Consider the following 16,985-nt stretch of genomic DNA (forward strand, 5'->3'; position numbering starts at 1 on the left):
CAAAGATTAGATCAGAGAACCATCGGTCAGGAATGATGCAGGTGCAGTTGAACCTTCTGGCCAAGCATGGACTGAACACTGTTATTTGCAGCCCTCTGAGACCCACAGTCAGTCAGAATGGTGACAAAAAGGAGAGCAGAGAGGTCGAAGCAGAGTCATCCTAACCTAAAGGAAGAGGATGGGCACCTGCACTTCTGCAAAGAGCTTTGTCCCGATCGGGCACCCGGCAATACCAAAGAGATTCATTCATGTCTTTCAGCTGCATTTTGGTACAAACGATTCTGACTCTGCCAGCTCAATGATTTCTTCTGAAGGTTGACTTCGATGCATAGATGCATCTGAATTTCTCTACAGCTTAAATTCCATCTGGCATTAGACTTCACTGGCACAGTTGTGGACGTCTGTATTTAGATGGACCTGTGAATGACTTCTTTCTCCTTCCTCAAAGCAGCCCAACAAGACTGTCTTGACTACCTGTGCTTCTGCCTTCACCTCTTTTGCACAGGACACTAGAGAGTTTTATTCTTTCACCTTTTCTGTTCAACAAGCTTAATAAACTACGCTGTAGTTTGAGTACAGTGGGATAGAACTTGCTTTAGGATTTGGTTTTACAGCGGGGACTTAAAATATATGCTTACAAATATATCAGTCTAGTTAATTCCTGTGGTTTTAATAATTTTTTTTTCAGATGACCTTAAAGCATTGCTATAGGCATATAAAAATGATGCACTGAAAACCTTAATCACATCAACAGAGAGACTACTTTCTATTTATAGTTGAATATTATGGAGACATCCATGTCTACTAATCACGATCAGATTAAAATGCATTCTCTGCTGGTTTTTAGTTTTCCAAATTTGGACATTTTTAGACTACTAACATGAAATTACCTTGAAGTATATAAATATTTAAGCAGGGATAGTTTACCTTTTCTGGTGGGTGTATAATAAACAGTTTAACCATCATCTATATACAGGCCGTTTTGTTCTCCATCTAAAGAGACAATCACCTTTTATCCTTTTCCTTTTTTCTTCATTTCAGTGCTATTAGGAAACTATTCACAAGTGCAACCCCGAACAATACTATGCAGTAATTATGACTAGATGACAAAGAGATGTGAACAATTACTGAGCCCATTTTGAAACCCTACACTAATAAAGTCATTAGATGCTGCCCTTGCCATGAGCCTTCTAAAAGCTTCTGAAGTTACAAGAACACACGGCATTGTTCGTTAGGACAATCGCTGCTGGCAGAATGCAAACCTTGAGTTAAACCATGCTGCAAATTGATCTTGACATTCTGTTAAGACCGCCGCTAAAATCAAAAGCAAAGGAGAAAAGGAGAAAATGAGCGGGTGGGATGTAATCATGGAACAGAAGGGTTCCCTCCTCACCTTCTTTCCTCTTCCTCCTCAAAACAAACCATACAGAAAATGACAAACTCGCCTGGTGTTTGAGAACCTTTATTTTTAAAACATTAATTAGACTTTTGACCTGTTTTTATTGACTGGCACTGTATTGCTATTAAAGTAAATTAAATAAAATATTGCAAAATAAAATAGAAGAGGTTTTCACACTGTTCTGTGAAACCTGTTAAGGATTTAGTGCCTAAAGAACACGTCCAACAGTTTTGCAAGCAACATATACAGAATCTACGGTCACTCCTGAAGAAGCGGTGAGAAATTAACTCACCGAGTCCAGCTCTCACAGACCCCACACCCTGCAATATATTTGCTGAAGGATCAAATAGGATTGGGGACCTGGCGTAATATGGTCAACTGGTCTTCATCCAGGCATGCATCATTCAGTAGGTTAGTATTAAGGGTCAGCAACTGTGAATATGGCTAATTACTTGATGACAGAAATTGCAGGTGAAGACAACCTGCTGCTGAGAAGCGCTTTAGTCAATTAACTCTTTCCTAAGCTTAAGCAAAGTGAAAAACTATCATTTGAACATTAAAACTAACAAGTACCTGTCATCAGAGCTGAGAAAAGTTGGCAACACCTTGAAATACAGCGCCGAAGGGCAACTGTATCAACAGCTAAAAAGCTGCTACAGACATTTGAGTCACTGTTTTATGGTTTTGGCATTGCTTTGCTTGGCAAACATTAGGTACATTGGAAATCTGTTAATATTATGCATAATCTATGTTTGTAAATGCTGTGTGTACAAACATAAGGCTATGTGTGCATATGTAGGTATGTATGTATGTATATATATTCACTATATATCTGTCCTGGATACAAATATATTATATTAATGTATATTAATGAATTAACAAAAATAATTAGGCATGTGCTTGAATACATATATACACACACATATATATACACCTCCCATACACACGCACATAATTATATTAGAATAATGGTATTTAGTCAACTCTTTGAAGTCAGAAAATGCCAGAACTATAGCTGCTCATGTCTGGCTCTCCTGCTTATCTATCCCATAACCTCTCTGGAAACCTGAGGAATCGCTTAGCCCGTGTGATGGCCCAACACAGCTGGTGAGCTGCTGCAGCCGCATGCTCAGACCAAAAGGTAGGGCCAGAATTGTCCACACCACTGCTGTCAAACACCACTACTACTGCCCTGACACCTCCTGTAAGCGTATTTCTGCTGTTTGGAGTGGCGTGGTAGCAAATCTCCATAGCAAGCAATGGAAAGGAAACAGTGACTTTTAAGCTCATGATTCACCCCAAATTGAGTGAAATACAACAAGAAAGTAAAAGATATACCTGTAGCTTTGTGGATTTTTTTTCCTCCTTTGACCATGGACAACATAAATTACAAGAATATTCCAAACAGCTGCTCACTAAACTAAAGTCTAAACTATAGGTGATAAAGCTTTCACATAGATTCTTTAACAGTATTATAAAAACACCACGTTATTTTCCTAAATGAAGGCTAATTATTTTATCACATTATTTTGTGCCTTTTATTATGATTTCTTTATTCTAGTAATGAAAAGATTCATAATTTGCAGCACTTACCCAAAGCAATTGCTCCCTTTTCTGCAAACCTTATGTCAGAGGCAATTAAAAAGCTGTGGAAGCCGAAACAAAACATCCTCTTAACTGTATTAACTAGAGTTCTCCTTCAGTTTGACAAAGTAACGGTCCTGGGTGGCTGTAGTTAGAAATTTTTAAAAATCTGACTCCCAAAGTCATAATGCTTATGCTCTTGCACTACTGCTAACAGTTACCCTGGCGCTTGCACACAGCGTTTTACTGCTAGTCCTACCTACAGAACTCTCTTCACTCTGTTGCAATGGGTGTTGAAGAACAAGATTGAGAGATTCCAGCTGAAAAGTGCTGGTGTACAGTAATGCAGGATTCAAAGCATGTCCCTACATCAGTGTCAGCCAAGAAACATATTAAAAATCGGGAAAAAAAGACAAGATTTTGGAGCTGTTTTTGTTCTACAGTGTTCAGGATGGACCCCCATTTCATTAATGAGAAAAATGGAAACTACTATATTAAGACTGTTTTTGGAACAGAATGACATCCATAGATGTCAGAAAGAGGACAGCAAAGAGCGAGAAAAAAATCAGAATATTCCAGTTACCCTGGCGCTTGCACACAGCGTTTTACTGCTAGTCCTACCTACAGAACTCTCTTCACTCTGTTGCAATGGGTGTTGAAGAACAAGATTGAGAGATTCCAGCTGAAAAGTGCTGGTGTACAGTAATGCAGGATTCAAAGCATGTCCCTACATCAGTGTCAGCCAAGAAACATATTAAAAATCGGGAAAAAAAGACAAGATTTTGGAGCTGTTTTTGTTCTACAGTGTTCAGGATGGACCCCCATTTCATTAATGAGAAAAATGGAAACTACTATATTAAGACTGTTTTTGGAACAGAATGACATTCATAGATGTCAGAAAGAGGACAGCAAAGAGCGAGAAAAAAAATCAGAATATTCAGGATTTTTTGGCTTATATGAGGAAAGTATTTATATCTGTTTGAATTTATTCATGCCATGCTACAGTACTGAAAACCTGTCTTTTACTACTGACATTGAGGTGTCCCTATTGATTGCTGTAAAGTGGGCCTGATTCCTCTGCCTTCTCACCCTGGCTTTTCCACTAATGCAACTGTAACAGCACAAATAAGTCGCTCTTGGGCTACACCAGCATGCAAAAAGCGGTTCCTTCTGTTGTTGCCGTTGTCTTCTCACCATTCAAATAAAAAGCTATGCGCAACTGTATTCATAGGGATACAGAACAGAATAGGCTCCAAGACCACTGTCGTCGTGTCACATAACAAAGGGAAGTAATTAAACAGAGGTACTGAGTATTTATTTATGGGAATGCCCACAGTGCATTGGCACTTTCCAAAGGGAGAAGGAAGCATCATGCCCCCTCTGAAGAAATCACAGTCTAAGGAGCAGGATGTGACACTAAACACAACCGAGAAATTATTCTAATTCGAGCCAGCATGCCTTGTTTACCCCTTACTATTTTTTGACCTCACTGTTAATATGACAGTTTCTTTGTTGTTGTTAATAGAAAGCAAAAAATGAAGGCTTAAAACCCTATCGTACTGCACAATCGGTGACTAGGTTCATTGAGAATAGCTATAAAGCCTTAAACAAGCCCTTTATTTTGTGTTTTAAGCAGTGTCATAAGGAGTTAATAGGACACAGCTGTACAGGCTCTTTCTAATAAGCAGCTTCTGTCGCTTTGGTCACCACAGGTGTCTCTGTAACCTGCAAACTCCTATTACTAGTGTATCAAAGTTGTGCTACTTAATAGATTTCTTTAGTAAAACACAACAAAGCAATTACATGGCTGTTGATCGTCAGTCATAAAAAAACCCCTCAAACACAGTTTTTCAAAAGAAACTACACTGCAATTTTTTGTCATTGTAAAATAAAAGAAACTAGAGAATTAAATAGAAAAGTGAACAATAGAACAGCAGGTAGTCAACTGAACTTAGCCACTACAGATGGTTTAGAAATAGTGTTTCCTTCTACCAACTTGTGGGATAAAAGAAAAGGAGGAGGCTCCTTACTGCCCATGAATGGCAATACCAAAAGACTTAAGCAACTTTCCAGTCTATGTATTTGGTCCCATGAAAGAACCTAGATGTTTCTCTTTCCCCCTCCCTCTTTTTTCTAAAATCTTTTTATCTGTTTTTGCAACTGCTTTTTTCCATAATCTTTAACTCTTCCCTAGAATAATTTAAACTAGGAACGTAGCTGCTGATCCATCCAAAGACGAAATGCAGAAGGTCGAATGAGGAATTCCTGTGAAACACAAGTGTCGTTTTAAAAGTGCAGTAAAAAAAAAGAGATTGTTCTGTTCTCCACGCCCACTTTCAGTAAAGAAATATTAACTATAATTTACGTATTTAAGAACAGGAATGTATGAATGCTTTATAAAGATACCAAATTTCTAGCAATCCAAACGGGAAAGAAACATAAATATGTACTTCTGATTGTTCAATAACCAATGGAATTGTGTAAAAAAAGCAGCAACCTTATCCCAGACTAAATTACTGTTGCATCTTTTGTTCAAAAGTTGGAATAACACTCATTATATTAATATACTCAAGACATTATCCTGACAAGCAGTCGCTTTTTTTTTATTTAAAAAAAACAAGTTGGAATAACACTCATTATATTAATATACTCAAGACATTATCCTGACAAGCAGACGCTTTTATTATATTAAAACCTATCAAAATATCTGAACATTACCAAAGGAGTGTTCTGTAAGAAACTTGTAGTTCAAAAAAGTTCATATGAATTGCAAGCTTCTATTTTTTTGCATAATCTGTTTTTAATATAAATTTATCACATGAATGTTATTGTTTTAATAAGATTTTCATTTAACAACAGTAGTTGTTATCCCAGACGTTTCTAATGCAGTTTCACCTACATACATAGAATTCGTGTCACATAATATCATGGCACTGCAGGGCAAAACCGTGAAGACACGTTCCTAGAACTATGTTTGCAAAATAAACTTAAAAAAAAAAAAAAAAAAAAAGAAGAAGTAGTAATTTTTTTAAATTTGGAATGAAAACAAGGAGGGTCCAATTCCCAGTGAGCGTCAGCCAGGACAGCTTCATTGATCAGCTAAGAACGAGCATGAAGTTTTTAGTTCAAATAAATATCAAGCAACAAAAGATTTGATACACAGAGATGACACAGAGATAAGGGTCTTTTCCTTGAGAAAAGCTGCTCCACTCACAGTCCAAAGAGTCTTACCTTGCTCTGGCTTCTTTTGTCATGTCCCATGCCCAGGTTGTTAAGTTCTGACTCAGATAGGAGACAATAGATTCAGCACAGAGCATTTGTGAGCAGAAGACATTGGTTAGTACACTTTCATCATGGTGGAGGTAGATAGCAAGAAGCTTTCTCTGAAAAGACATGAGAAAAGATCAGTGAAAACTTCCTCAGACTGGTTAGTAATTTGAAATTACTGCTGCAGTAATTTCTTTAACTATTTTGTTCAACACAGGAATAAGAAGTCACTTTGGAATGAAAACAAGGAGGGTCCAATTCCCAGTGAGCGTCAGCCAGGACAGCTTCATTGATCAGCTAAGAACGAGCATGAAGTTTTTAGTTCAAATAAATATCAAGCAACAAAAGATTTGATACACAGAGATGACACAGAGATAAGGGTCTTCCTTGAGAGAAAAGCTGCTCCACTCACAGTCCAAAGAGTCTTACCTTGCTCTGTTTGCTTCTTTTGTCATGTCCCATGCCCAGGTTATGAAGTTCTGACTCAGATAGGAGACAATAGATTCAGCACAGAGCATTTGTGAGCAGAAGACATTGGTTAGTACACTTTCATCATGGTGGAGGTAGATAGCAAGAAGCTTTCTCTGAAAAGACATGAGAAAAGATCAGTGAAAACTTCCTCAGACTGGTTAGTAATTTGAAATTACTGCTGCAGATTTGTGTGTTAGTATGCCCTACGGTGTTTATCAAGGGTGCTGAGTATCACAACGTGCACACACAGGGAAAAAAAACCCAGTAGATTTCAGGTCAAATGGTCCATCCCTCCAAATCTGTAAATATTCTCAATGCTTCCTAATATTTTATTTCGGGTACCAAAACACAATATATTATATGCTTAGAGCATGAAAGTAAGAACATTTGAATGAAAACCAAAAACCTTACTAACAGACTTAGCTTAACAAATGAGTGAACTTTTTTGGCTTGCTGCCCAATAAAGATAACATTTGGAACAATTCCCTGAGCAAGGAACACACCTCTTGGTACAACAGCATCTACGATACAAAACAACTATAAACAACCTGAAAAAATGACAGTGTACTGTTATCACCCCACCTGTAGCCAAATAAAGAGGAAAATTAGTAAGTAACAGTTCAGCTGCCTACAGTCCCAAAGCCTGCGACGTTACATGCTGGATGTTTTGGCAGCTCTCCATCCAGCCGTATGATGTGGGGAGGCCCACAGCACATCAGCCTCTCACCTGCTTCGTAAGTTGATGATGTGGCCTGTCAAAAGGCCATGTGTCAGCCCAGCTGGCTACATCTCTCATGGAGCTGAGGAACAAGGTAGCCGCCCCAGCACTGCGAATGTGTAAGACGCAAGGGAAGCGGTATGGGAGACATGGATCAAATCCCACATTGAGTTTGTGAGCGCTGATGTATCTCATCGTAGTTACAACGTTAGCGAAGACTAGATGTTGAGGATGGTGTTCGTGGCCTCTTGAAACAAAATATTCTGTGCCATGTTTGTCTGAAACCCTATCAAGTAATATTTGAGCTTCACTGCCAGCAGCATAGAGCTGTGCTGCGTCCCCATGACACTCTCAGACCACCTTTTGGAAAGTGAGTCTATGTGTACATAAAGATAGAAAGCAGACTGAGAAAAACATAGGGAAACTATGAGCTAGTTAAGGACCATGATCCTGTACCTGGTATTCAATGAATTATAAATACCATTCAGAAAATTACAACTTTCCATTCCCCCATACCCATATATATTACTTCCTTTATTTTAAAATCCTACTTGAACATATTTGCTGAGACAATATGGTAAATGCTATTTTCAGACTTTTATTTAAAGTAATTTCAAATCTCTTCATCAGAAGGAACACTGAACACTAGATACTGATGTGTATTGATATAGCAAGACACGGGATGCAAATTTGAGACAAGCTGTCTTTGTAAAAGACCTGTATGGCTATCACCTCATATGCTGGCTTTGGACAAAACTTAATGACTGTTTATGAAAAGAAGAATACATTTGAACATTAGACTTTGGGAAAGGGATTAGTAATTTGCATTAATGTTTGTCTAATTTAATTTAAATGTTCTTCAGAACCACGTACACATGTGCCAGGAAGGGCCATTAATAAGCCCAACATGCAGAGATCCATATAAGTGCAGCCAACAATGTTGACTGAAACTAAACTTGAAAATCCAGGGCACTGATGCACAATATCAAGCAATAAAACAGCATTTCTGTGGTGATATTTAATTTAAAAAGAAGAAAGAAGCAGGGGAAGATCAGGCACTGTCTGTTTTTGAGGATCAGCCATTCTGCATTTCAAAGCGTCGATCCCTGCAATATCCAGGTTACTGTGCTAGAATCTCGACTATTATATAGCAGTTGTAAGAGAGGGAGGGCAAAGATGTGTTTACTCAGTGATTAGGGCCTTAGAATAAGCCTCTAGCTCCTAGAGAGACAGCTCACCACTTATTCATTTGGACCAATTCACAAAGCCTAGAAAGATTAAACATCCATGCTGAGAAGACAAGCGAATGCAGACGGTGAAAAAGAAATAAAAATTCTTTAAAAACTCTGAGATGACTTCATTATTTTTTCCACAAGGAAACTTTAGGAAAGTGTTTAGTTAGAGAAAAACCCACATTGACCTCTCTCTAAACCCTTAATCTTTCCTTTGTGGTGGCACTGCTTTGTGGTAAGCGGATGGCTTTGCTCTCCTCTTTTCACTAGGAGCAGACAGAAAAAAAGGCTCTTGAGAAACACTTTTACTTCCAAAGAAACAACCCCATGAAACTGTTAAATATGACATTCCATACAACAGAATGTTTCAAAATATGTACAGTTTTAGGCTTAAAGATTTAGGGACAAATTTTAGTAAACAGAACAGGCGCATACACAATAGATGTTTACACTGAGCTACTTTACAAGTGAATGTAATTTTTGTTGCATCAACAAATCTCACCATGCAAAGACTAAACTCCATCACATATAAAAGACTGAACTTGTGTCTGATAATTCATCCAAAATGTTAAGGTCAGGCATAGGCACACTGCTAGGACAAATGAAAAGAGGTAGCAGGGGGAACTGAAGTGCTGAAACATGATTTTGAAAAGTCTTAGTGGAAGCCAGGGATATTTTTTACTTGGAAAAAATGCATTATTGCAAAAGGCTCATGGCTTGGAGTTTGTTGTTGTTGCTGTTGTTGTGTGGTTTTGGTGGGTTTTGGGGTTTTTTTTGGTTTTTTTTTTTTTACTAACCCATGGTAGTATATATTTATAAGCAGGTTTTTGTTGTTTTTATTTCAAGCCTTTGAAAAAATCAGAGTAAATTCTAGGATTCTATGATGACTAATACTGGGAATTTTTTAGTCAATACTAATAAAATAGGCTTACTAAACTGTTGAACAATCTTGACTTCCATAAAAGAAGACTACTAATGGAGCACTAGTCTGTTCTGTGTTGGATTTCTCAAAAATATAATGACTCGGGGGTTATATACTTAGCATAAAATTTTAACCAAGAAAAAAAATCTGATGGGGAAGAACTTTTACTAGTCCCTATGAAGGTATGGGATACTGAAAAGGTTCTAAGTACTGACTAGCTGATGGACTTCCAAAGGCCTTAGGACTTCAGGAACTTAAGCCATCAAGAGATGTATTTTTCAGAGTATGTGGATGTTGAAGACCAGGCAGTCATACACTGGAATTTTCAGAAGGGGCCTGGATTTACAAACAAACTCGGGAGTGCAACTCTCATCAATGTCAATAAGTCTTAAGGTCCTAAAAGCTTGAACTCTAAGCTCCAGGTTTCATTTTATTTCAGAGGAAAAAGAGCCATGAGAAAGAGGTGCTAACTGTTTTCAGCATCTTGGCTGTCTAAATACCTAAAAAATCCAGACCTCAAGCATTTTTTTCTGCAACCTCTGTTGCATTCAGACTGCATGAGACTCAGCTGTCCCTCTGCTGTCTTGCCTCACACCCACCACTATGTATTTGCAGTGAAGTGCTGCAGCCCTCTCCTGCCTGATTTTGATCTGTTGATGGAATATGCGTGGCACCCTGGAAGGAAACGCGGGCTGTAGATGGACGCTGTACTGCAGCAGGGCAGCCCCCTGGGAGGCACAGTCCTCCCAGCTGTAGCCTTGCACTATGAAACCTCTCTGCCGCATCATCCAAAGTATGCCACATAACTGATGCACCTGACCAAGAGATCTAACATGCATGTACAATCCTACACGAGACAAACACATTAAAGATTTGTCCTATGTACCAAAATGGCTATGCCATCCACTTGGCCATTTTTGCATTTTGGAACTTCAGAAAAGTTAATGCACTTTGTACAGAATTAGAAGAAATGAAGGAAAAGTTGGCACTGAGGCAGAAAGAAACACAGATCTTCATGAGGTTAAGAGACTAAATTGATAATCACTGAGTAATGGGATATCCAAGCTTCTCAGCCAGTTCCTAATAACATGAATAACTTGGATACCTCAGAAGAATATGAACTAGAATGAGAATAGCCATACAGTCATAAGGGTCAGCAAAAACACAGACCTGAATGGTTATTTTTGAATCTCAGGTTCACAAGTTCAAGTAATAATTGAGACAAAAATGTTCACTATGTAACATCTGCTAGAGGCATGAATGTTCTTTCAAGCTGATAGACTAATGAATCAAGATCTTCATTTTTTCTCCAGGTTTTATGTAGTGAGAGCTAATTTAAATGAACAAAGGGACACATTTGTACATCTTTAAGCCTTTGAAGTGTACAATTTGATCCACCTCTCTAAGGTGATCTTGGAGATCATATGACCAGCCTTCTTGGACACAGCTACTCTATCATGCACAATCTTTTTTCCCTAAGCAGAATGCAACCTTCTCTAACCCCAAGGCGATCTGAACTAAGCTGTACCCCACAGGTCCCTAAAGTGAGAGTGAGATGATTCCTGTAATTTTCTGATCTGGTCTTTTGTATTATACATGGCATAAGACATCCCTAAACTAATTCCTAATTTAATCTTTCAGTAATATTATCTTTCAGTAAAACATCTAGTCTCAAAAAACCATCAGTGACGGAGAATCCATATGAACCACGGTAAGCTGTTCAAACGGCTAACCACTTTCCGAGGTAAAGCTGTGTTTTATTTTAAGCTTGATTTAGTCTACTTTCATCTTCCAAATATTTGATCCTATTACACTGTTGTATCTCTGTTTCAATCAATTGAACTTGTAGTGGTATCTTACATAATGCAAAGAATATCCAATAATTAAAACCAAACTCAAGTAAGATCTACAAATCATAGGCTTTGAAAGAGGAGGAAATGTAATGTGGCAGACAATTTCAATAAACTTTCATTATTTAATATTAAGTACAGAGAACGCTAAAGAGATACCCATACCCAAGGACTAATCTTTCAGATATGAAAGATGAAGCAGAATAAAGGGCGTGTAAGCACACAGTGAAACTACTAAGCTGGTATCTTGTAGCAAAAATTTCTAAACAATAATTATCCACAAGTTCAGAATTAATTTAAGAATGAAAGGACAGAACTGCTAACACACACATCAGGCAAGACTGGAAAAAAAATGTAGGTGACTTACACGGGACTTAACTGGAATTTATATACCGACATCTACCATAGTGTAGCTGCTTTACTTTTCCCGGGAACCTAGAGTTATACTTCTATACCCATCCTCTATAGTTTCAGCCAGACCACGTAGATTAGTGTTCAGGTTATTTATGTTTAATTAGAATCTGTAAAGTAGTAATTTCTCCATCTAGGACCCTCAGACAGCTCAACTACAGATGCATTTTCAAAGCACACCTAGGATACACAATATGATCAAGCCCCTTATAAAATATAGGAGTAGCAATTGGACTTGATTTGAAATGTGCCTGGAGTCAAACTAAAAGGTGGTGGTGGAGCTGTACTCTTTGACATCACTCCGCAGTATTTAGGGAATAAATGGGGAAAAAAAGATGACAAAGACTAACCCAAAAAGCCATCCTGCAATTGGGATTCAGAACAACCTCTCTCCTCTACTCAAGACAACATCTAAAAGACAGATTTCAAATTTCTCTTCTGAGACAAGAAGACTGGAGAGTAGTCAATACTGTTTCTATAATGTGCTCTAACAGAAATCAGAATAATTATCTCTGTGAATCTTTTTTTCCGTATTAAGTTCAGCATGAACTTAATTAGCTGAAATAATAACATGGGACAGTTTTCTGAGTTACCAGATAAAAATGATACTGCAGAAAGCCCTGTATGAAGGAATATTCTGCTACCACCAGGAAAAAAAAAAGCTTTTATTTGAACATGCCACATCATAGAAGGAGCATACTTTCTTCTAGGTATTCAGGAAATAAAGTACCCATACGTGAGAGGGATGGTGCTGCCACTAAATTGAACCTAAAAGACAGAATTCAAGGAGAAGAAAAACATGGTTCATTTTCAGTATGCAGGACTATATATTGAGGTGACAATACCAATCTGTGCTAAGAGAGATGTTTCACATATTTATTAAAAGTCAGTGGACAGAAAGGTTGAGAGAGGAGCAGGAGGTGATCTGACAGAGGTATATAAAGATAAGAGCTCCTGAAAAGGTAAAGCAGATGTCTTTATTCTTTCTTATAATAAAACAGTAGCAACCACCTATAAAAATGAAAAGGCAAACAAGCTCCAATAAAAGAAAATACTTTAGTATTATTCAAGTAAATAGCTCAGTGAGATTCAATATAGCGATTAAGATCCTGTATTAATAACAATACTGCCCTAAGTTAGGATAAAGCCCCTGACGTTTCAGAACACAAGGCACCCACAAACTGCTTCCAGTCGCGAAGAAACCTCCCCCAAACATCTTGTTTAAAACTGTCCATTATAAGATTTCTTCCATGGCATCAGGTCTACCTAATTCTATGACAGTGTAGCTACTTAAGCAAGAGTAAGCTTGTTCTTCATAAACTAATGTAACAGAGAAATGCTTCTTTCCAGTTGGCACAATAAGTAGAGGAAGACTTTCACAAAAGAACAACTTATTTGTTAATTTAATGAACTTCTGTCTCTCTTTTCCTGACCCAATTAAAAAAAAAAAAAGAAAATATTTTCTTGTGTTATGTATACAATAAAACTTGGAAATGAACACACAATGCCCTTAACTATCAGGCTGCAGGAGGTAACTGGGGATTTCACTGCCAAGGACACTGGTTGTTAAAAGCAAAGCTCTGTATCTTGGCTATTGTATTTTTGTGCTAAAGAGATATACAGGTTTTAAAGCAGAGCTACATTTGACCTCATTCCATCTGTCCTACCTAAAACTGGCACTATCATGGTAGCAGTTGCTCTAAAGGAAAAAAGATGCCCATCACGTATGTTTATCTTAACTATCTAAAGACTTGAAATGAAAAGCAATGATAATAAAAGCTAAACAAAACATAGGTAACAGACAAACATCTAAACTTTTTTTTACAAGGTATTTCTTTTTCAAGTAACATTTTCTTAAACAACTATGAATTACCATCCTTTCCAACACATGAAAAGACATTAAGATTTAATAGAACATCTATTTTCTTAAAAAGAATTTTAACCCATAATTTGTGTTTAAAACACATGTTCTGACATAAGTTAATTTTCTTAAAATAACCCAAATTAAAATACTTCTGCAAAAAGGCTTCAATTTCATATATAATGGGATTTTTTTGGAGGGAAAAAGTATCCATGATATAGATTAAAAACATCACTAATGGCTGACTCACTAAACCTGAACTGTAGACTACAACTTCTGCTCTGGACAGCATTGAGGATTTGTCAAGAAAAGGCTAAGATCTCTGAGCACTCAAGCTGCCAAGTGCTCTCAAATTAAATCAGGTTGAAGCGGTTTTCATTAAGATGGATTGAGTGTGGCATCGTGAGAAACACTCTATCAAATGTAGTGTTTTACTTAGTGATTAAGTATATACCAGTTGATGAAGCTACCCAAATCCTTCGTAATCCCACCACTCCAATAAACATTTAATGAGTATATAAGTTCAAAAAGCCTAGCAGAGGATTTAAACCTTCAATCTTGTTTTTATTTACTCTTGGAACTCAATTTCTCACTTCAAGTGAAGAATGCTGGTGCCTGAAGCTCATCTGTTCCCCTGGTAAAATTAAGTGCCCTCCATAGTATAAATTAGAAGACAAGACATACAGGTTGCAGTTTCTCCTAAGCTTTTTTTCTTATACTGATATGCATTTTGAATTATTTTATGAAATGCAATTATAAAAATATAAAATAATGCATCCCTTTCCTTAATTATGAATTCCAGGAGGCAGTACTGAAAAAACTTGTTTGTAACAGGAAAAAAGCAGTAAAAATAAATGGTATTTATACATTCTCATACCTTCGTTTAAAGTCAGACTGTTACAATAAAATAATGTCATTCCACAGGGTAGTTGGGAGGGAGAGCTTTCAAAAATTAAGGCAATATTTAGAAAAAAAAAAAAAAAAAAAAAAAAAAAGAAAAAAGCCACAAAAATAATACTTTCCTAAATATGTAACTTTATCCTGATGAGGATCTGATCTGAATACACTACAAAATATTAGAAACGTAAGGTGACATGAATTTCAGATGTGCTATCTAAGTAGTATAAGAAGTACTTTGAGTATTAAAAAACTAAGTAACTGCACTACATTAATATAAGATTTATAGGTATAAAAAAAAAAATTTATGAAAGCTCCTAATGGGCTCTTGTCCATTATTATACTGATACACTGTCAACCATTTCTGATGAAATGACACAAAGCAAACTTCTTAACTCAAACACTTGTTGAATTAATATGATTTCTTTTAAACATGCATTCAGGTCCACTTTAATGAGTTATTATAAATTAATACTTTGCCACTGAATTATTATGTATCCATTTATGCTCTGAAATCTGCGCAAAGACATGAAAATATTGACTAAACTTAGAGTGTGCGCACAACATGTTAAGTATGTGTTAACTTAAGCTATACACTGTAGCTTCGTAATACTGCACACTCATCAGAACAGCCCCTAACATAACATAGCTGTTCCTTCCAATATGAATAACTACAGGAAGCCAAAACATTCTTCATTTTAAAGTTAAATATCTATCAAGACAACAAAAAGTAAATTTAAACAGCATGATTTTCTTGTTTGTGTTTCAGCTTTATCTATGCTTAATTATGCAGGGGTTTGGGTTTCTCCTCAGTGAATCAAGTCACCAAAACTTAAATAAACTATCCCCATTCTAATTTTATTAAAATACTGATTTTAAAACTGTGCGTGGAATAACAGAAACTTGAGATGTCTGGTTGGATGTACAGAAAAACTAAATAACCAAACCTTAGTAGTGGAATTTACTTGGCAGATAAAGGCTGTACAAAAAAAAAGTGCACTGTATTTCAGAGACCTTTCAATTTAAATTTACAATTTCATTAGCCATCCTTCAAAGGAGTTACCAACATGCAACGTTGAACTTGTAAACCACAAGACTCGCAGCCAGTGTTATCTGGTACTAGGACACCATTATTTCAGGAAGAAAAGAGCAGGGGGGGGGCGGGGGGGGGAAGTAGCTCTTATGACTAAAGGACTCCAATAAAAATACAGCCTGAATGATTAGGAAGCATGAGTTACTCACTGTAATTTCAACAACAACCAAGGTAAGTATTTTAGTCAGTCAACTAAATGAGTATAACTCTTCAAAAACAATAAAACCAAGATAACTCCAAAATGTAGTTCACCTTTTTTAAAATAAAGATGAAACATGTACAGTTATTTCCATTTTTCACCCTATATTAAATAAAGTAGTTTTAATACACACTTACATCTCTAGCTTTCCCATAGAAGGCTTCTTGAAAAGCAGCCTCTAATGATCCAATAAAATAAACAGGATGGCAGTCACCGTATCTATTTGAGATAAAATTTCCAATTAATAAAAAAATTACGAAAATAAGTAATGTCAATATTGTACCTCTTCAACTATTCTGTAAATACAATGGATTGGCTAAATCTTTAGAAAGACAAAGTACTACACTTTTAAAGGACACAAGGGAAATATTTAGAAGCCATCGGTCTCCCAACATTCAAAAGTTCAAAGTAACTAACTACTACCTTACAAATTTTATCATAAAAACTTTCTGTTTACATACGTAGACACCTTAAGTTCTATATAATCTTTCAGTCATAACTTATTTCCTCTCTTTAGTGGATTCTTAAAGGTTAATTGAAGGCTATTCTTTTATCACACGTTAATGCATCTCATATATAAAGGAACATTTCATCACAGAAGAGTGGCAACTGAAGGCATATAAACTTTGCATTACTTTGCAGTATATTAGTTTTCAGCTTCTACCTGTTTGATGAAACATGGCAAGTGTTTAACAATGTATGATTTGGTGGTGTAAAGTTAACAAAAAGCAGCATTTCTATATTTTTTAAAAGTAGAAATTTATCCAACCACTTAATTATTGTGAAAACTCTTATTGCAACTCTGTATATATTTTTCAATATTAATCAGTTTCAGCTTTTCTGTTCCTGTATATCATATTAAAATTACTATACATAGTCAGAGTCTTTATCATCCTTCTGGACCCTTACATAATTAAGTAATAATATTAATTAGTGGCAAATTAAATAAGGCAAGAATCTGTCACTCGTAACTTGGACTTTTATTTCAGAAACAGTTCTAACAAAGTTAAGCTTAAAATAAATTAGATTAGGATGCCTAAATATGCTATGATCCCACAAGAAAATATGTACATTTGGTTTA

General features: G+C 36.5%; 1 protein-coding gene across 2 annotated transcripts in view; it reads right to left on the reverse strand.

Moving 5' to 3' along the window:
* FAF1 (Fas associated factor 1) overlaps window positions 1–16,985 on the reverse strand; it is a 175,700-nt gene that overhangs the window by 42,328 nt on the left and 116,387 nt on the right. For both annotated transcript variants that reach the window (XM_009287352.2, XM_009287351.2), the window contains exons 12-13: window positions 16,042–16,123; window positions 6,680–6,834 (exon numbers count right to left, since the gene is read on the reverse strand). In XM_009287352.2, the coding sequence (XP_009285627.1) occupies window positions 6,680–6,834; window positions 16,042–16,123 (237 nt within the window). The remainder of the gene's footprint in view (window positions 1–6,679; window positions 6,835–16,041; window positions 16,124–16,985) is intronic.

This window comes from Aptenodytes forsteri, unplaced genomic scaffold, assembly GCF_000699145.1.
Source record: "Aptenodytes forsteri isolate BGI_AS27 unplaced genomic scaffold, ASM69914v1 Scaffold119, whole genome shotgun sequence".
NCBI classification, from domain to species: domain Eukaryota; kingdom Metazoa; phylum Chordata; class Aves; order Sphenisciformes; family Spheniscidae; genus Aptenodytes; species Aptenodytes forsteri.